At 32.9% G+C, this 22,172-nt stretch overlaps 1 protein-coding gene and 1 pseudogene across 2 annotated transcripts; one reads left to right on the top strand and one right to left on the bottom strand.

Moving 5' to 3' along the window:
• The first annotated feature begins 6,377 nt into the window (after positions 1-6,377).
• Positions 6,378-7,560, top strand: LOC120173481 (RNA polymerase II degradation factor 1-like). 2 transcript variants are annotated; one of them, XM_039180638.1, is made up of 2 exons: positions 6,378-7,097; positions 7,170-7,560. In XM_039180638.1, exons 1-2 carry the CDS (start codon positions 6,707-6,709, stop codon positions 7,505-7,507), a joined length of 729 nt encoding a protein of 242 aa, XP_039036569.1. In that variant the 5' UTR covers positions 6,378-6,706; the 3' UTR covers positions 7,508-7,560. The 2 variants fall into 2 exon arrangements, with proteins under 2 accessions (XP_039036569.1, XP_039036568.1); XM_039180637.1 differs by having other exon boundaries at positions 6,378-7,111; positions 7,178-7,560.
• Positions 7,561-15,262: 7,702 nt separating this feature from the next.
• LOC120173502 overlaps positions 15,263-22,172 on the bottom strand; it is a 34,911-nt pseudogene continuing 28,001 nt past the window's right edge.

The following is a 22,172-nucleotide window of genomic DNA, read 5'->3' as shown; positions in this document are numbered from 1 at the left end:
CCCTACCCTCTTGATTATGAGTTGAGTCGTATGCCATGGGTTTTTTTTGGAATTTATAAAGAAAAAGAGGTTAATATTGTCATTCCAAACATTACAGTACTTTTGACACTCTAGAGGCATGTACACACATAGAAACTAATTGACTTTAACCCGCAGGTCTTGGGAACGATTGAACCAGACGGTCTAATACCACTAAATGTAACACCCTAATCAGACCAACCCAAAGATCGAAGGATTCAAGTGTTACACGAGACCACTGAAGTGGCTAAACCAAAATGTCATTTAAAACTTTTGCAAATTGATATTAAATCATATTGAATAACCATAAGTGCGATATAATAGTAAAGGAGTTAAAGTTCACAATAAGGATCTACCAAATACATCCCAAATAACATTACAACATTTAAAATCAAAATAAAGTTGCGACTGAATACACGAAGGTCTATGAACAATACATGCCCTCTAAAATATAAACCAAGATGTACTCTGAAGCCTCGACAGGTCTGGATCACTAGTGACGGTAAAGCACCTCGAATGGTCTCATAAGAACCTACGCACGAAAAAACATTCTAAATGTTGAGTTTACGAGCTCAGTGTCACACTAATAATTGAACTATATTATGTGCATTCACTACACGAGTATGCTAGTGGCATAGGTACTAACACATAAGGATGCTACATGCAAAGCTGGGGTAGGCGTCATGATGTGGTTAGAGGGTTTTACATCTCGGTACACACACCCCTCTAGCTTACCTAAGATACCATTGGATATTTGGGTGAGATCTGAAACTACATCGGAAGTGTACACCTAACTAGCTCACTCTTGAGAGTCTTTGGGCATTTGCGCCCAGCCAACAACTGAAGTGGCTTGTCACTAGCTGAAATATATCTGAATATATTTGAAAACAAGACGATCATCAATTGTTAAAGTAACTCGAGTTTCCTGGTTGTTTCCCGAACATCAAACAAGGCTAGTTTTATGTTATCCTAGCTGATATTATTTCTAACTATATTATGTTTATTATTGTTCTCAATTGTAGTTTTACTTGATGTTGTTATGAGTTTATTAGGCTCCTCATTTGAAACCCCTTAATTGGTTGGGTTCCTTACATAAAACAATATCTTGATACTATTATCGTGCTCTTCAATATCAATATTGACCCTTAAGTATCGATATCTACCCTTGGTTCTGATATTGAAATTGGCTATTGGAATATAAAAAGAATGGGTAATATCGATACTCTTAGTTAAAGTATTGATACTTCTAAACTAGGGTATCGATACTATCCTAAGTATCAATATCAAAATTCCTTTGATGTTTTGAAAATTAACTCAATATCGATACCCTACTAAGAGTATCAATACTCTACCCTCAATATCGATACTCCCATGGGTACCGATACCAAAATTGGCTACTAGAATCTACAAAGTGAACTCAATATCGATACTCCTCCTATGAGTATCAATACCTAACCAATGATATCTATACTCGATGAACGAGTATCGATACTCCTAACCTGAAATCCTCTTATTTTAGGCTATCTGATGAACATTATTGATACTGTTCTTCTAGTACTGATACTCAAACCTAGAAATGTCTGGTTGGGCATGAAAATGACTTCTCAGTTCTCCTAAAAGCTCCACTAAGGTTCCCAAGTGTTATTAAAGTCTTATGGATGTTAAGATGGGTCATAATAGGTTAATGAATATGTTGAAAATCACCAAATAGTGAAATCTACCATGAACATGCTTTTATACTTCATACCTCTTAAAGCTAACAAAACACACCTAGTGATCTACATGTGGTAGAGATGAATTACAAGTGTATTACCTTGAATCCTAAGCTGCTGAAAATGTCCAAGTCTCAACCAAGTGCTACTTTTTCCTTTTCCTTGCTTTTGGAGCTTTCATCCACTTCTCTCACTAGACAAGGATGAAGCACAAGACTTACTAATTGGTTTGCAAGTTTAGAAAGAGATTAAAAAAATTTCCTAAGGTTGAAATTTCTTAATCACATGTTGATTATACATGGGTTTCAAAAACCTTCACTAACACTCGTATTTCGTTACCATAACCAAAATTTGTGCTTGGGGCTTGAATCGAAGCTCTAAAGATATAGATTATAATTCTTACTTTTGCAAACACATATTAGAAGTAAATACAAATAAATCTCCCACCTCTGCTCAAGTCACTAAGGAAGAGAATGAGGGTTTTGGGTGATAAAGAAGAAGACGAGAAATATGGAGAAAAAATAGCCTAGTACGTAACCTCACCAACATTTAAACAAATTCAGCCTTTCAAAGAGTTTTTGGGGTAATTGCCCTCCTATACCTTCCTCATTTACTTCAAGATTAATAATGTCCTTTTTAGTTTCGATTGGGCCCAAACCAAATCCAAATCTAAATCTAAACCTAACTTAGGACAAACTCTCTCACAAGTTAATGGATTTGGGGCGTTATAGTGGGAATCTTCCAACTGATACCTCCATCATCGAAAATATAAAACCCCACATTCGTCTGTTATTTTTTCCCTTGCCTTTGCTCCAATTAATATTTATTTTTAGGACTCTCATCATCAAATGTCTAACACTGTTGGAATACAACAACCGTAGTTTGAGAAGAGATTAACAGAATGACTGCTCCCTTGTTCACTGTCACTTGGAGTGGAGGCTATTGAGAGTGGTAGTTGTTGGCTGGTTCCTTAAGGTTCAAAGTTAGGCTGGACTAGGTTTGAAACCGAGCTAGGTGTTAGCCTATTCAACTATTATGGTGGACCGATAAGCCCACCCGTTAAGTTTTTAACAGCAGGACACTAAAATAAAACACATTAGATATGCTTTTGAAAAAAATGAAAGGTTTGGTATTAAAATGGAACAAAATCGATAGTATAAGTAATAAACGCGTAGTTTACCCTATTATCTTTTATGTTTTAAAAATAACTAAACTGGTGTTATACATATTTTAGGCGTTAATTAATTTTGGTTACAATAATTAATATCATAATAATACATTTTAGAGATTGAATTGAGTTGATTAGTAGGCTAATGCGACTAGTCAACAAACAAATGATGGAATGAATATCCTAATTAATTCGGGTATGAAAGTATTTGAATTTAATGAAGAAATGCCCAGTTCAATCTGCACTAACAAATGTAATTCTCGTGCAACTTTATTGTAGAGGAGAAATTACTAGGTCACTAGTCACTACCCAATTAATGCAATATTCAATGTCATGGAATTTTATGCCAAAGATATTTTTAGGATGATTTACGATTTTGTTTTTTCAACAATGCTTGATTTTTTTTTCTATATAAAATAGTGAACATACAACTAATTAGTGTTGGATATCCTTGAGCATTGTAGAAGACAATTTCAATAGCGACTCCACTAAGACAATAGCACCAATTGAGGCGTCTCGACTCAACGCAGCCAGCTTGTTCGCAGTAACATTTTACTCTCAACAGATATGTATAAATCTTTATATCACAGTCAAGATCATGCAGTTCACGAACTTTGGAAATCAGGGCGTTCTCAACTAAAACATCAGACGAATTGTTGTAAATTTTCGAAACGTCAAAATTATCAGTTCAACTCAACGACCTAGGTTAAGCGTGAATCCGAATAACAATTCTCCCTTAGAGTTGCGTAAGATACTACCTAACAGCCGCCATATTATTCAAATGATGTTTAAATTTTAATATTATAAATAACAAATATGTTTCACATAATCATTTAAATCTTTATAATATTAAATTTAAATTAATTAATGAAGTAAATATAAATAACTATTATCTAAAAGTATACAAATAAATTAGCATGATGATGGAAAAGAAAAGTAGCATCCCCCGAATTCCAAAATATATAGAGAGAGGACAGTGCGGTGTTAATCATTAAAATGTGGAAGCCAGGGCAGTGACACTTGACGAACCACATATCTTAATGGATCACCCAAAAAGTTCAATTTCAAACGTATAAATAGTGTTGTTAGACAGATGGTTTTTCCTTGAAAAAAATCAATTAATTACATGTTTTCAGTGATATTATGATTAACGTTGTATTAGACAAAGACCATAGTAGAGAAGAGCATATATGTGTCCCACGGGATTACATTATTTAAGAAAAAAGAATTCAGCAACAAGAAAATTGTGATTACTGACCTGATAGATTATTTTTATACATTTATAAATCTTATTTTAGTTCTCGAATTAGTTCATGAAATTCTTTGACTTTCAAATTTGATCTCAAACACATTCATCTCATAGATTATTAATAATATTTTTTTTATTAATTAACCGAACTGATCTTATGGTATAGAAAAAATAAAACTATAAGTTAAATAATGATAAAGTTACAGTTTGACTTCTTAAAATGACGAAATTTTAGTTTAGTCCTTTTAAAAATTATTAAGTTTAAAGTTAATATAGTGGTAAAATTATATTGATTCCTGTACAAATCTATAATTCAAATACAACTCCTCGAAGGTGATAATTGTGACAAAAAGTAGAGGTCCGAGTCCCTTTCAATTCCACTAGCGATGATCAATGTAGCTAATATTATAATAATGATAATAATAATAATGTGTTTAGGTAAAGTTGTTCTGGTTTGTAAGCTACATTATTATATAGAATGAATAAGATGAGCTTTGAGTTATAAAATAGATACAATGGCTTTTCCATGAATCACCTGGAAACATATTCTCTTCTTTTATCATTACCATGTATATAAAGTAGAAGGTAAGGGCATCAATTTGATGATTCGTGGACATTCATTAATTATATCATTGATAAGAGAGGAGGAGATCAGAGTTGGATCATAATTTTATTATTTTATGTTAAGTGTATGGTTTTTTAGAAAGTTATTAAAAATTTAAGAGATATGCATGAACCAAGTGATTTTAATTGTAAAAAAGTTGTTATTATTTGAGGTCTCGATTTCAAACATTAGAAATATCTTACATGTCAACGTTTACAGGTTGGTTTCAGCCACTAAACGTAGTAAGTGTGTTAGGTTAGTAAATATACAATAAGGTATTTGATGTTGAGATAAGGCGTGTCATGTCATCAAGTAAAACCCTTGTAGGAAATAGCGTACAAGAAGGGTAAAATTGCTATTTTTAAGCATGGAAAGCAGAAACCATGAATGCATATAGAAATTTAATTACAAATTAAGAAAAGTTAAACCATGCATGTAACCTTATGACATGAGGTATATTTGGCACATGTGTCCATAGATATACGTTGCTCGATAGGGAACACTTGCTTGGCTTAAGCCCCTCTACTTTTACCTAACAGTCTGATGTAAAAGAACCTATATTAATAAAAATAAAGAAAGAAAGAAAGAAATTATACATCAATGATTAGTAACTTTTCCATTAATAAAGTAGGGTTTTGTGCAAACATGTTACATCTCAATTCCAATATGATTGGAAAGGAAAGAAAACAATGGACGGGTGCTGTAGGAATTTGACTGAGGATGGAGAGGGGTTAGATGTTTGTATTCCGACCCCGAGTGGATGGGATATATTCTCATTCCAATCCAACACTGGAATTCATAACCCATTCATTTGGTACCAAAGAAGCTATTTTGGTATTGTTTGCTATGGGGTTGAAAAGGTCAAGAAGGCAGTCCCCATATATCTCGGTTGATCTACACAAAGCTAACTAATACATATTCAAAGATGGTCTCATCTTGTTCCATATGTAACATGTACGTGCAGACAGCCACGAGTTGTGGTGATATATTTTTCCAATCACAATGAAGAAGTCTCTTTTTTCTGCTGCTGCTTATCCTTCCTCATCTCCCCTCCCCTCTGTCCCCACATCATCAAGGTTAATTTACTTCCTCATTTCACCTTTTTCTTTTCTTTTCTTGGTAATGGTAACAACGTAAAATTTTGACAATGATGCAGGACTGGACGACCAATCTGAGAATGGATCAGGGGAGGGGCAGAGACAACCTGCGACTAATAGCATTGGCAAACAGAACAAGAGACAGCAGTTTGGGGAAAGACAAGAAGCCCACTTGCCTTTCAAAACCAAATGCTTCCATTACCCATGGGCAAGGGATAAGAAGACATTCTATGGGTTCCAATCTAGCAAACAAGTCTACCAAGAGTGATGCTGCTATCAAGAATGTCAACAAAACTGTTAAGAAGATCGATTATCAGGCCTGTATCGGCAGATCCGATCCAAAAAAAGTCACTTGTTTCCCCTACTCCACAAAAACCAGCAACGACCCCCAGGTCTGCTTCTTTATCCTCAAAACCCACTAGTTCACTCAAGCCAACCAAGCCACCAATTGCAGCCAAGCCACCCACCTCATCTTCTTCGTCTAGGACTAGGATGACGACTACTACCATGATGACAATGACAGCTAGGAGCATGAAGGCGCCCCCTTCCCCTCACCCTAACAGTTAAGAGGGGAACAACTACTTCCTCAGCTTCAAACAAACCCCACGTACTCGTGGTATAAAACAAGCCAAAAATCTTGAAGCCACGAATGGAAACAAAGAAAATTTGGATCATCAAGTTGGGGAGGTTGTGAAAGATGAGAAGAGTGATATACATGATATAAAAATACCAAAAGCCAAAGAAAAAACTCAACAACATGCTCATGTTGAAGAGGAAAAAGAAAAAGATACCCTTGATAATGTTTCCTCTGTTACGCACTACCAAGAGCAACAACATAAAGTGTCTCAAACTGAAGAAATGGAAGATATGGCTCATGAACAAGAACATGATGGCTCAAACTCCGACCAGGAAGCCAAGGACAATGACAACAAAGAGGAGATCAACGTTACACACGAGGAGACTAAAACAAAAACTGAAGACAAAAAAGTAGAAGGTAATAAAACTGAACTGGCTGCTACAAAAGAAAGCGAAGAAAACAATGATGAAGCAAAAGAGCAAGGGATTGAATCAGTTGAAGAGGAAGCCAATGTGGTTTCTCAAAGCCAAGTAGAAGCCGAAACAGAGGATGGGGAAAAGGAAACAGTTGAACAGGAAGCAAATGTCGTTCCTGAAAGTCAAGTACAAGCAGAAGTAGCGGAGGGGAAACAGGAAATAGTTGAAGAGGAAACAAATATGGCTCCTGAAAGTCGTGTACAAGCAGAACCAGAAGAGGGGAAGCAGGAAACAGTTGAAGAGGAAACAAATATGGATCCTAAAAGAGTTGTACAAGCAGAAGAAGCACAAGGGAAGCAAGAAACAGTTGAAGAGGAAGCAAATATGGTCCCTGAAAGTCAAGAACAAGCAGAATCAGCAAACGGGAAGGAAGAAAAAGTTGAAGTGGGTGCAGATTTGATTACTAAAAGCCAAGTTCAAGCAGAAGTAGCCAATGGAAAGAACAAACCATCAACACCCAACAGTGTTGTGGTGAAGATGACGACCAGTAAGCTAGTTACAGAGAGGAAGGGCAGCGTGAGAGCATTGGTCGGGGCATTTGAATCCCATGGCAAAAGCAAGGGCAGGGTGAGAGCATTGGTTGGGGCATTTGAATCTCATAGATAAAGCAAACTTCAATGCGAAATCACTAATTCTCTGGCAAATAAATCAACCATGTCTCACTACATATTTCTCATCAAGACATCAACAACATCCAATGTCTGGATTGAGTTTTTGTTCCCGTTCTATACAATTTGTTTTATTTGTTGTCTTCTTTCTCTTCTAATCTTCCTCCAATTCTCCCCGTCCTTAACAAAGTAATGTTAATTGTATAAAAATGGAGCTTGGTGACTAGATTTTGAAAAACAAACAAAATGCAAATTGAAGCATGTACTCTACATTATATATAAGTTTATATGTACGTATACATTATGATTCGAAAGCCAATTACAGAAAGTTACACATCCAGGATGATGGAAAGAACAAAATCACAAGTAATGGCTGAAATCTCCACAATGCCCAAGTAAAAAAAAGAACATAGGTAAAAAGGAGGTTGTTATCAAAAGACAAAGGAGATGCTGTAACAAATTTGCAAAAATATATTGAACGACAGAAACGGCTAACACTTTATTCCCAATAGTGATTGACAGATTCTTGGAAAATTTGCTGGCTAAATAATTTGTAATCACATGCTAGAACTCTATTGCCACTTCATATAAAAAATGTGCATGGAATCTAGCAAATTATAATTTTTAATGCCACCTAGCTAGTAACTGAATCAATGAGTGCATATGCAAGTAAAATGAAAGGCTATGCCTATTACCTCAAAAGTATTATTATCTACCAACCCAACACAACCCTCCATTTTTATGTCGAGGACCCTCCATTTGATTTCCAATCCTCATCAAATGAGCAACGTATAAAATTTTAACCTCACGATATCTAGAGAAACTGCTGTCCAAGAGCAAAGGATGAAATATGACAGAGAATAGTCCATAAGCAGCATAATAACAATACATACAAATTAAAGATGGAGAGAAATGTAGAACAATCACCCAACCACAAATGTAGTTGTCGCAACCGGTCGGAGGAAAAGCTGACTAGTTACGAAATGATGTCATTTTAAAGGTGAGATTGAATCAATTAAAATTGGGTAATTTAATAAAAGAACTAAAATACCAAGTTCTTGGTATGCCAAATCAATAAAAGAGTTTGAGAGTCAATTACGCATGAAGAATGATTACCATCCTACAACGCCAAAAAATTGGTACCTAATCAATTACCTTGTATATTTAAAATTATAAATTTTGAATTCAAAATTTTATTTAATTTAAAATCCATTATGTACGGAAATTTAAAAAGGATGTCTGTTTATAAGGACCAATAACGACTACCCGAGCACAAACAAAAGATTTGTTATTAATCCCAATAAATAAACATTGCCTTAATAATTTTAAAATAATTATGTGGGGTTTTGAAAAGGATGTCGATTTACTTTGAGAATCATTAGTGGTGAATATGCAGTTAAACAAATGGTTATTGAACCTAAATAAACTAAGTGAATTAATTAAGGATTCCCTCTAACTAAAGTGTCAAATTATGAATTTTAAAGGACCTAAAGGACTAAACCTAAAATTTAGGCTCTAATTATTAATCCTAACCGATTTTAACGAATTATGGAATCGAATAATTGAAATGGAACCTCGGGCAAAAATATGAGGACTAAATAAAAAATTCACCTAAAGTTAAAGGACTAGAGTGAAATTTATCTAAAATAGAAGCTCTAATTATTAATCCTAACCAATTTTAATGAATTATTGAATCGAATAATTGAAATTGAACCTCAGGCATAAAAGTGAGGATCAAATCAAATATTCAACTAAATTAAAGGAGTAAAGTGAAATTAAACTTAAGTTGAAGCTCTAATATTAACCCTAGTTATTTTTATCAAATTTTTGAGTCTAATAATCCAAATGGAACCTTGAGTATAGAAGAGAGGACCAAAGCGAATATTCAACTAAATTAAAAAGTTCAGCGACTAAATTAAATGAAACATAAATTTAAGGATTAAAACTAAAATCTAGCAGTCAAATTAAGGACTAAACTGAAGAAAATAAAATATCAAGCATAAAATAAAAGAAATACAGATAAATAAATACTAAAATTTAAAGGACTAAAATGTAAATGCAAGAAATTAAATAACTAAAATTAAAATACTTGAAAAATTAAAGGACACAAATGTAAAAGCAAAATTTAAGTTCAAAAAAATTAAAAGGTTAGCGGCCAATTTTTTTTTTTAATTTTTACCCATACCGTAATAATGAGTCGTACCCGACATAGGTTGTCGCGATGTCGTAGAATTAATTCAAATTATTTTAGAAATTAGCATTTGGTGGTTAATTACTAAAATTTTACCTGAGCCATTATAATGCAATTGATGCTTCGGGATGAGTCGTCGCAAGGTCATAAAATGAATTCGACTTATTTAAACGAATATAAAATAATAAATAAAAAAAAAGAATTACATACTAGAACACCATATTTGAATCAAAAATAAAATAATTTAATAGACAATGAACAAATTGTAAACAGATAAAATAGTTTATCAATTTTAAAATAATTAAAAAATTCGGCGATCAACGTACAAATATGCGCATAATGTTTAAGGAACTATACATGATTTTCCTTTTTTTAATAACCCTATAACTAATAACAAAATGAAAAGGAAAAATGATATAATTAGCACCACAATTCGAATTAAAATAACAAAAAACCCACATAATATATGATCATTTTACAAAAACACAACTAAAATTGGGTGACCTAAACGCAATCTTCCATTTTTTCAACCCTATAAAACCTAAATTTTTACCCAAAAACCATTTTCATTCATAAAACTAAAAAAACCTTTCCTTTTTTTTTGTTTATATGAACTTCTATGTATCTCTACCATTCAACCATAAACCTAAAGGCCTTAAAACTTTCTCGACCACTGTATGTCGGTGGCCTTTTTGTATCTCCGACCCAAGCTCAAATACCTCTCAAATACCTCGATTACTCGACTCAAGCTCAAATTGGAGGCCAAAACTACCTAAAGAACCCCCTAAAGACCCTAGAAATCACTTTGACTGTTCGGTTTCAAGAATTTCGATGACTTAGACCATTGTCTCCTTGTCCTATATCTACTATAAATCTAAAAAACCTAAACCTAAACACTGAAACTCCAAAAATAAACCCCAAAATAATATACAAAGATCTAAGACCTTGGGAACCACCTGACTTTATAACTTATTGACTCCGGTGACCCAAGATCCAATGAGGAACTGGAATGAAGATGCTCTAAATACTAAGGTAAAACCTAGTTCCATCATCTCTCTATTTTTTTGAGTGACCACATATCCCAAGAAAAAATGAAAACGATAAAAAACATAGTCAAAATACATCTCAAAGATTTTTTAGTATTTCTTTTTGCGTTTTCATTTAAGAGTCTCATCCTTTACATTTTTTTGATATTTGGATATTTAAACCTGATTACAAGGATCATTAGTAAAAATCAAAGAAAAACTTGATTTTTTTATTTTTCTTATTTTTTTGGTACATGGCTGCTAAAGGGGCTTTAATCGACCGATTTATAGTTAAGTTGGTGCTATCATGTGGTTTTGGGACCACTACTGCGGTGGCATTCTCACGTAGGCTAGACAGATGAGGTGGTAACGATAGTGGGAACTCTCTACTATGGTTTCCAAGGAACCCTAGTGTTAAATTATTTGGACCATTAGATATATTTAGATATAACTGTGGTCTATCATGCGATATTGAACACACCAAGATTAACCCTAATTTTTAATCTAAACAAATCTTGGCCATTCAATGTCTATATAATCTAATAGTGTAAAAGAGGGATATATAAAGAAATAGGGTAAAACCCTAACTGCTCTACCCCGAGCCTCTTAGCTAATGGATTTGGGTTTGGGTATTGTAACTGTTGGGCTTTGTTTGTAAATTGGCCTATGTAAATGATTTAATCATTTATAAATGGATTTAATATGGATATCGACATTTTGGTTTTATTTGAATAATTTTTATCCATTTATTTGGGTTTAAATAATAAAAACTAAAAAAATTATTACAGTTGCCACTATTTTCTCATTAATGTGCAAAGGAAATATAGCAAAGATATAAAACACCATTTTTATATGGTTTAAACTACTGAAATTCCTAAGCTGCAAGTTCTTCATATTATGAATTTTTCGCTCTCATCGTTTGAGTTTTTCTCATTATGAACCCTTCCATTGGTAATACGAATCCACCTCATTCTGTGATGGATGAGCCAAAATTGAGCAGGTTCTTCTCATTATGAACTTCTTCTCCTTCTCTGGATAAGTTCTTCTCATTATGAACTCCTCCATTGAAAATACTGATATACATCTTTCTCTGATGGATGAGCTAAAGTTGAACAATCTCTTCTTATTATGAACTTCTTCTTCCTCTTTGGACAAGTTAATCTCATTATGAACTCATTCATTGGAAATGATGATTCATCTCCTTTTGTGATGGATGGGCCAAGGTTGAACAAGTTCTTCTCGTTATGAACATTTTCTCCTTCTATGGACAAGTTCTTCTCATTATGAAACTCGTCAATTGGAAACACTAATTAACCTTCTTCTATGATGGATTTAAACTTGTAAAATATTATCATATGTCATTGCTATGTACTTTAAATTACCCGAAAGTCCTCAATTCACTATTAAAATCCACTTCTTTCAATAGTGAAGATGTAGACTAATTCTTTGTTGAATCTTCTTTCATCATGAAATTGTGAAATTTAATCTTTGTTGACTTTCAATTTCCTGTCAAACATCCAAATGTTTGATGGGAATGAATGATTGTGTATACTCATATTTTGAAAATGCCTAAATATGGATGCAAGATGTCATTTTAGTATTGTGAGCTCCACTTTCTTGTTGATCTCGTATTCTTTCTCTCTGCAGAGTCTTTATTTCTTCAAAACTTTGCTTCAAACTCAAGTTCACCATGTTGTGCATTTCCTCTAGGTTTTTACCTCATTCGTTTTAAAGCACCCTTTTAGGTTTTCACTTTGGTTTTTTTTCTTCTCCATTTTTTTTCTTTTTCTTTCTAACTTTTTCATTTTTCTATTTTTTTAATTTTTCATTTTTTACAACAGTTGTTCTTTTGTCTACTTCAAACAATCACATCTTGATGAAAACTTGCTTTGGTGTATACTAAATTATTATCATTTTGTTTTCCTTTTCATATTTTTTGGTCATAGGTATGCTTCTTTGTCATTCTTTATCATACACTTTTCAACAATAAACATAAGTGTTGACACTATGACCTACTTTGGATTTCTTGCACTTAAAGGTTTAATTCAAAGTAATACCAATAAATCTTTTGTTTTCTTTTGAACTATGTTAGTATACTTGTAAGATACTTGTAAGAATGACTAAAATTAAACTTAAACTTGAAACTTTAATTATAAAAATCTTGAAATTTATACAAAGTCATGATAGTCTTATAAATGATAAAATCTAGAAATAAAAGTAAGAGACACCAATAATCACTAGCATTATCTCTTTCTTAAACTGTGCAGAAAGTTCAACAATCATTTTTTTGTTCAGATTTGTAGCATTATCTAAAACAATTCTCTCTGGAAAATTTATCGGTAAATTATCTCTTTCTTTATGAACTTACATACTGTATACCTAGTGATATTGGCATATGAAGCAACGTCTACCCACTTGGTGAAGTAATCAATTACCCTAAAGATGAAGTGATGCCCATTTGAATCTTTAGGTGTAATTGCTTTAATGACATCAATACCCCACATGGAAAATGACCATGGTGCATTCTTCTTGTGCAAAGGTAATAGAGGTGCATGGATCTTATATGCATAGGTTTGTCATTTGTAATTGATGTAATATTTTTGTATGGTGGCCTAATAGTATCAATATCTCATGATCTTTCTGGCCATAGAGGGACCATTTACGTGCGATCCACATATTCCATCGTGCACTTCTTCTAGAATACTTGTTGCCTATTTAGCATCCATACATCTCAACAAAATCTAATCATTGCCCCTTCTATACAAAACCTCTCAATCTAGGACATAATCGAAAACCATTTTTTTATTGTTCTTTATATCAATCTCAGATGTATGTGGTGGATAAGTTTAATACTTGATATACTAAATAATATCATATTATCATGGATGACAATATGTCTATTCTTCTATGCTATAGCAATGTTGTTGAGTCAATCGAAAGGATGAAATAGCCAAGAAGGAGTGAATTGGAAATTAAAAATTTGGTGGAAGCTTGAGAGGAAAAATTAAACAAATGAACACAAGAATTTAGAGTGGTTCGACTTTATCAATCAAAGTCTACCTCCACTACCTTAGCTATCCACACTAAGGATTTTCACAAATTCACTAATTTGTATATACCTTTGAGGATAAGGTGTAACCTTACTACACCCTCAAGAATTATACCTCAAATTCTTGAGACACCCTCTCAAATAAAAAAATTACAAATTGCAAACTTATAAAAAACCTCACAAGGAATGTGTTTGCACAATTCAAGAACAAATAAGAACACGTGAGAAATGAATACAAATAAGTACAAGAAGTGTTTTTTGAAAGAAAAAAGAATATTGAAGAATGTTGACTTGATTTAACTCAAACTTGATGTTTATGGCTTTCTCTTTTGTCTCTTATCTTCACAAATGACTTAGGATCTTGTTTATATACTTCCTCAATCAATTCCAACCGTTTGAGTTGTTGTGGGAGTGAATAGAGCATTCGGGGGGGGGCAGTTTCCCGCATTAAATGCTACTCACAGGCTTTTAATATCGATACTATGTCTTTCAGTATCGATACACCCTGCATTAATTACAAAAATTCGACTGTTGGGAAACATCGGTATCAATACTATCAAAGGGTATCAGTACTACTATATTCAGTAGTATCGATACTGTACATAGTATCGATACCATTTCAGTATACTAGAATTTCAATGACTCAAAACTAAAGGAGTAGTATTGGTACTACTACTCTAAGTAGTATCGATACCATATATGGTATCGGTACCATTTTAACATTTTGTTTTGACAGTATCGGTACTGCCTCAGAAGTATCGGTACTACTTCATTGTATTGGGTTTCAGTATCAGTATATGTATCGATACTTTTTAACAAGTATCGATACTATTATAGTAGTATCGATACTACTATATTTAAAAATCATTTTTGACTCGATTAAAGTTCGAAACCCTTAGCAAAAATTATTTCACAAATATTTCAAGTATAGGACTCAAATTTTCAGTAGAGTGAGGAGTAAAAATTGATGTTTTTAACTTTAAAGAATAATTGTATATATTCGAATGATTGAATCGAATATAATCTTAAAATTTGTAAAACTAAATAACAATTTTGCTTTATATATCAAAATATCAAAGTGTTTTCAACAATCTCCCCCTTTTTGATATAACAAAACGTTTTAAAAATTATAAGATTTACTTTGAAAAATTACTCCCCTTACTTTAACATTTCTCCCCCTTTTTGTTAAATAAAAAGATTCATTAAAGAATAAACAAGATATAAAATAAATGTGAAGAACAAATGTGCCAAAATAGGTCAGTCAACATAAATATATCCAAAAGATAATGGGCATGGTCATAAACATAATAAGAGGTAACATGTCAATAAAAATATACGAAATATGATAAATATAAATTCAATCATCCAAAACATAAAGTATCACCAAATCCAAAATATCAAATGCGAAGAAATTCAAAGGAAATTTAAAGTTCAAAGAAGGACATTTGCAACACCAACAAAAGAACAACTAGCAAAGCAAAGTCATCATCAAGCATCCGATGGAGGATCAGGATCCGAACGAGGTGCACAGAAAGAGGCAAAGTCTTGAGAAAGAGCATCGAGAATATCCGTCACGGCATCGAATCGAGCGAGGGTGTCATGTTGGGAAGCCAAATGCATTACTTGCAGCTCGGACACTTGAGTCCCCAAGGCAGTAAAATGGGACTCCGTAGATGAAAACCTCAGATCTAATGTCTCCTTCAGGGATTGAAAATAGGGAGGCATAGCATTACTACCGCTAGGAGGCTCATCGGGGATGTAATTTACTAGATCATCAACATCTTGTAAAACATCATCTTGTAAAATACGGACTAGTTGGTGAAAGCCAACTAGTTTAACTTTGAATGTGTTGTCAAATTTCCATGCTTGGAGAAGGGGTAGGTATTTAAAGTTCATTTCTTGCATTGTCAAAATAGAAGGAAGACACTCACCCCTAATAGCATAAGACTCAAAATAGTTTAAATATAGTGAATAGAGATTTCGACGATTCAGTTCATTAAAACATGAATTCATGATGGTCATTTCAGTTGGATTGGGAGGAGGATTTGGCAGAGGGTTAGGAGGTGGATTAGCACAAGAGGAAGATGATCCAGGATGTTTGTGAGTTTTGTTAAAGAGAATTGGAATAAAGGTAAAACCTGTAAAGAAAAACAATACATATACATGCACTCAATTAATCCCAAAACTCAATATTAGTCCACAATTCAAGGTATTCTATATATATATAATGAGCAAAAATGATGTGTTTAAAACAAATTTTATGAAAAAACAAAAGTATATATGCATACACACACACATACATATATATAATGTATAGATTTTTATGAAATTTCGATTTTTATGATGTTTGTTAAAAACAAATTGTAGATTCTAGTGAAAATGCAAAATAAGTAAAACCCATTCACTAATTTAAGTAAAAACTAACTAAAACTAGCCCTAAATTCAAAAACAAAAAAATAGGGTTTAAAAACAAATAACCTTGATATATTAGGATTGAGATGGAATTTGATGATGAATGCACGATTTTAATGATGCTAGCTGTTGGAAAGTTGAAAAACAATGCAAATCTGACACCAAAATGATGGAGTGAGGCAATTTTGTGAGGGGGTTTTGGTAGGTGCGGCTGAGTGTTATAGAGTTTGGGAAGAAAAAATGTGATATTTCAGGGTTTTATAGGTTGAACTCGACAGGTAGTATCAGTACTCTAATTGGAGTATCGATACTTCAAGGCAAAAACTGGACGGTATTGATACTGAGTATTGATACTGAGTATTGATATTGAGTATTGATACTGAGTATCGATACCTTATCGAGGTTACAATAATAGTATCGGTACTGGATGAACAATACTAGTATTAAGTGCACGGAATGGTTCAAAAATTGCAACAAAAACACATAGGATGTAAATTTCAAAGCATAAATAATGGTATAGGCAACTCTAATGGGGAAAAATCAAGTATGTTCAAGCAAACAAATATACACTTAAGCATAATTTGAACATATTGTTAATTTTCATGAAAAAATCATAAACTCCCCCTAACTAATAGCATAGAAGGCATTAAAGAGGTTATTTTGCATGCATTTTTCTTTAAATATAAAAGTGCAAAAATTATTTTAAACACAAAATCAAGGTAGGTTTGTTAGACCTAATTCACTTCTAAGTGCCCAAAATCTTTCTTTTTCTAAGGGTTTTGTAAAACTATCACCTACTTGATGGAAAGTATTTACATATTCTAGAACTATATCTTCTTTTGAGACATGATCTCTAATAAAATGATGTCTAATTTCTATGTGCTTAGTTCTAGAATGTTGGAAGATTTTTAGTGAGACATATATCACTAGTATTGTCACACTTGATAGGAATGGTATCCAAATCAATTTCATAGTCTAAAAGTTGTTTTTTCATCTATAAAACTTTTGCATAACAACTACCAGCTAAAATATATTTCGCTTCGGTGGTAGATAGTACAACACTATTTTGTTTCTTTGAAAACCAAGAAATTAACATATTTCCTAGGAATTGACATGTACTGGAGGTGCTTTTCCTATCTAATTTGCAACCTCCATAATCCACATCCGAGAAGGCATACAAGCTAAAGCTAAAGTCTCTAGGATACCAAAGTCCTATGCTAGGAGTGTTCTTAAGGTATCTAAAGATTCTCTTAATGGCTTGTAAGTGAGACTCCTTAGGGCATTATTGAAATCTAGCACATAAGCAAACACTAAACATAATGTACAGTCTACTTATGGTAAGATAAAGCAATGATCCAATCATAGACCCATAAAGTTTAAGATCTACACACTCACCTTCTTCATCTTTGTCAAGCTTTGTAGATGAGCTCATAGGAGTGGGTTGGGGTTTCACATTTTCCAATCCAAACTTCTTGAGAATATATTTGATGTATTTTGCTTGATTGATGAAGATGTCATATTTTCTTTGCTTGATTTGGAGCCCCAAGAAAAATGAAAGCTCCCCCATCACACTCATCTCAAATTCACCTTGCATTAGCTTAGCAAATTCTTTGCAAAGAGCATCATTAGTAGAACCAAAAACTATATCATCAACATAAATTTGAACTACTAATAAATCTTTACCTTTACATTTTATAAAAAAAGTAGTGTCAACCTTCCTTTTGAAAAACCTTTTTTAATAAGAAAATTTGACAATCTTTCATACCAAGCTCTAGGAGCTTATTTTAAACTAGACAAAGCTTTTATTAATTTGAAAACATGATTTGGAAATTTTGAATCCTCAAAACCGGGAGGTTGTTCCACATACACTTCTTCTTTTATAAAACCATTTAGAAATGCACTTTTAACATCCATTTGAATTAAAGTAAATCCATGATAACATGCAGATGCTAATAACATTATAATAACATCCATCTTAGCTACGAGAGCATAAGTTTCATCAAAATATATTCCCCCTTCTTGAGTTTACCCTTGAGCAACAAGTTTATCCTTGTTTCTTACTATATTACCACTTTAATCTAATTTATTCCTAAATACTCATTTAGTACTGGTAGTAGACTTATTACTAGGCCTTTAAACTAATGTCCATACATGAATTCTCTCAAATTGATTTAACTCATCTTGCATAGCCATAATCCAATGTTCATTATTTAATGATTCTTTGATATTCTTAGCCTCTATGCATGAAATAAATGTGGCATAATTACAAATGTTTTTAAGAGAAGATATAGTGGTTACCTCTTTGGATGGATCACCCAAAATCTCACCATCCTTGACATAGTTGTACTCCCTTGGATATGTGACTTCCCTTTCCTCTAGAGTTAGATTCTTGAAGACATATTGAGTTTCCTCATTCTTCAGTTCTTTCGATGATGATTCACCAACCTCTTTGGATTTAAGATACCTACATCATCATCAACACAAGAATCCTTCCTCGAAAGTGGATTATCATCGAAAATAATATGTATTGACTCTTTTACCACTCAATTTATTTTATTAAAGACTCGAAAAGCTTTAGAATTTAAAAAGAAACCAAGCAAAATCACTTCATCACTTTTTGCATCAAATTTGCCAAAATTATCTTTTCCATTATTTAAAACAAAACACTTGCATCCGAAAGGATGAAAATAACTAATATTAGGCTTTTTATTTTTGAAAAGTTCATATGAAGTTTTCTTTAAAATAGGCTTAATCATTACTCTATTAATCACATAACAAGCGGTAGTTGTGGCTTCCGCCCAAAACTATTTTGGTAAATTATTTTCTCAAAGCATGGTCCTAGCCATTTCTTCTAAAGTTCTATTTTCCCTTTCAACAACTCCATTTTGTTGAGGGGTTCTAGGGGTTGAAAAATTATGGCTAATTCCATTTGAATTAAAAAAAACCAAACCCAAGATTTTCAAATTCGGTTATATGGTCACTCTTAACACTTAAAATAGAGTAACCATTTTCATTTTGGATTATTTTAGAAAAAGTGATGAAATTTTCTAAAGCTTCATCTTTTGTGCTTAAGAAAAGAACCCAATAAAACCTAGAGCAGTCGTCAACCAATACAAATGCATATTGTTTTCCACCCAAGGTAGTAGTTCTAATAGGCCCAAAAAGGTCTATATTGATCAATTGTAATACTCTACTGGATGATACATGATTAATAGGTTTAAAAGAAGTTGTTTTGTGTTTACCTTTAGCACATGCATCACAAATTTTATCAAGATTAAATTTTAATTTTGGTAAGCTTCTTATAAGACTACTCTGAACAAGTTTTTGTAAAACAATCATGATAACATGTCTAAATTTCCTATGCCACAACCAACAATCATTCTCATCTTTAGCAACTAAACATACATTAGACATGTCAATATTATCTAGGTGCACCATATAAATATTTCCTATTCTATGACCAACAAACATAATCATATTAGATGCAATGTCAACAATTTTGCATCCATTAGACTCGAATAAGACATTGTATCCCTTGTCACACAATTGACTAATACTAAGAATATTATGCTTTAACCCATTTACAAATAAAACATTTTCAATAAGAATGAAAGAGTTGTTACCAATAGAACCTATTCCTTCAATATGACCTTTTGAGTTGTCACCAAAGGTAACTACTCCTCCACTTTTAGCATTAAGCTCCAAGAACCGACTCTTATCACCGGTCATGTGTCTTGAGCATCCACTATCAAGGTACCATGAGTTTGAGCTTTTGTTTTGTGCCTTGTAGTAATGCTCATCCACCTACAAACATAGATTAAGTTTTGATTTTTTGTACCCAAATTCTTTTAGGTCCATAGGCATTAGTTCCCGAAAATCTAGTCCCCTTAGGTATTCATTTTTCTAAGATATCCTTGTCGTTAGTAGTAATGAGTCCTTTGAGACCCATATACTTCTAATAATTTTCCCATTTGAGATTTTTTGGGGACATCTATGATTGTATGGTCTAAAGTTATTTCTAACATAGTTGGATTTAGAATTTTGTCCTCTTTCAAAATGATTTGTTCCAACTTTGTTAAAAAAACTTTAAGATCGTCAAGTTTCTTTTGATTATCATCATGAACCTTTGAAAGTAGGTTGTGCAAGTCATGCTTTTTCTTTTCAAACTCCTCTAGTTTGACTTGCATATCCTTGACCTTCATTTCAAGTTCATTATTGGTCTTGGATAAGAAATCATTTTCATTTTTCAATTTTGAAATATTTTTCTTATGTTTTGAAATCATGATCTCAAATTCTGAGGCCAACTCATCATAAGCCTCTTGCAACTCATCAAAGGAATATTCATTTAATGTAGATGAGTTAGAGGTTACCTTAGATTCTCCCTCAATGGCCATAAGACACAAGTTGGCTACCTCTTCCTCCTCTTTGTTGGATGACTCATCATCACTCCATGTAGCTACATGTTCCTTGTGTTTCTCCTTAGAGGATCATATATTCTTTAATTGTGGGCAGTCAAATTTAACATGCCACGGCTTTTTCGCTCATAACAAATTATTGGGTCCCTCTCCTTTTATTTATTCTTGAAGCCTTCTTTTCTTTGTAATTTTCTTCCTTTGTTGGATTTCATGAATCTTTTGAATCTTTTGGCAAACATTGCCATTTCTTCATCCTCGTCTTCATCATTTGAGTCACTCTCATCTTTGGTGGATTTGAGAGAAAAACCAATCTTTTTATTCTTTTCCATTTCCTTTTTTTTCATCTTTATTCTCTTGATCTTTTTTTTCCTTTACCATCATTTCATGGGTAAGCAAGAATCCAATGAGCTCATCCAATGTAATAGTCTTTAGATTCTTTGCTTCAACTATGACGGTCTTCTTGGATTTCTATGACTTGGTAAGGCTATAGATCATCTTTCTAACTAGATTATCATTTGGAATATCTTCTCTAAAGCCTTCAAGATCATTGATAATAACCAAAAATCGATCGGTCATGGATTTTATGTCTTCATCCGGTCTCATCTTGAAGTTTTTGTAGTTATGATTGAGAAGACTAATTTTAGTTTCTCTTACCTTATTTGTTCTTTCATGAGTAACTTCAAGTTTGTCCCCATATCTCCTTGGCATTGGAACAAGAGGATACTCTCCCATATTCATCGGGACCAAGTGCATAAAATAAAATATGCATTGCCTTTGCGTTGAGTTGGAACAATCTCTTTTTTTCTTCACTCCACATCTTCATATCTCTAGTTGGAGTAGAGTGACCTTTCATCATGATGCTCCATGCTACCAAATCACTTGCTTGAATAAAGAGTTTCACCCTATTCTTCCAATAGGCATAGTTGGCTCCATTGAAGTATAAAGGTTTGTTGATGGGTTGAGAGTCACAAACAATTTTGAAATTTGATGTAGATGCAATAGATGACTTGGATGACGATTGATCTTCTTTAGGATCTTCTAAAGAGGTGGTTAAACCTTCCAATAAGTCTAGCTCTGATACCAATTGTTGAGTCAATCGAAAGAATGAAATAGCCAAGAGGGGGTGAATTGATAATTAAAAATTTGGTGGAAGCTTAAAAGGAGAAATTAAACAAATGAATACAAGAATTTAGAATGGTTCGACTTTATCAACCAAAGTCTACCTCCACTACCTTAGCTAGCACACTAAGGATTTTCACAAATTCACTAATTTGTATCTACCTTTGAGGATAAGGTGTAACCTTACAACTCCCTCAAGAATTTTACCCCAAATTCTTGAGACACTCTCTCAAAGAGAAAAATTACAAATTGCAAACTTATAAAAAAACCTCACAAGGAATGTGTTTGTACAATTCAAGAACAAATAAGAACACTTGAGAAATGAATACAAATAAGTACAAGAAGTGTTCTTTGAAAGCAAATAGAATATAGAAGAATGTTGACTTGATTTAGCTCAAACTTGATGTTTATGGCTTTCTCTTTTGTCTCTTATCTTCAAAAATGGCTTGAGA

Source organism: Hibiscus syriacus, unplaced genomic scaffold, assembly GCF_006381635.1.
Source record: "Hibiscus syriacus cultivar Baekdansim isolate YM2019G1 unplaced genomic scaffold, ASM638163v2 tig00111954_pilon, whole genome shotgun sequence".
NCBI classification, from domain to species: domain Eukaryota; kingdom Viridiplantae; phylum Streptophyta; class Magnoliopsida; order Malvales; family Malvaceae; genus Hibiscus; species Hibiscus syriacus.
This window is presented reverse-complemented; position numbering and strand designations above follow the sequence as displayed.

Bases quoted from the DNA above. Each gene is read 5' to 3' on its own strand.
- LOC120173481 (XM_039180637.1), top strand. From the start codon at position 6,707: ATGGAAGATATGGCTCATGAACAAGAACATGATGGCTCAAACTCCGAC. The intron at 7,112-7,177 runs CCAGAAGAGGGG...AGAGTTGTACAA, and splicing joins AAAGTCGTGTACAAGCAGAA to GCAGAAGAAGCACAAGGGAA.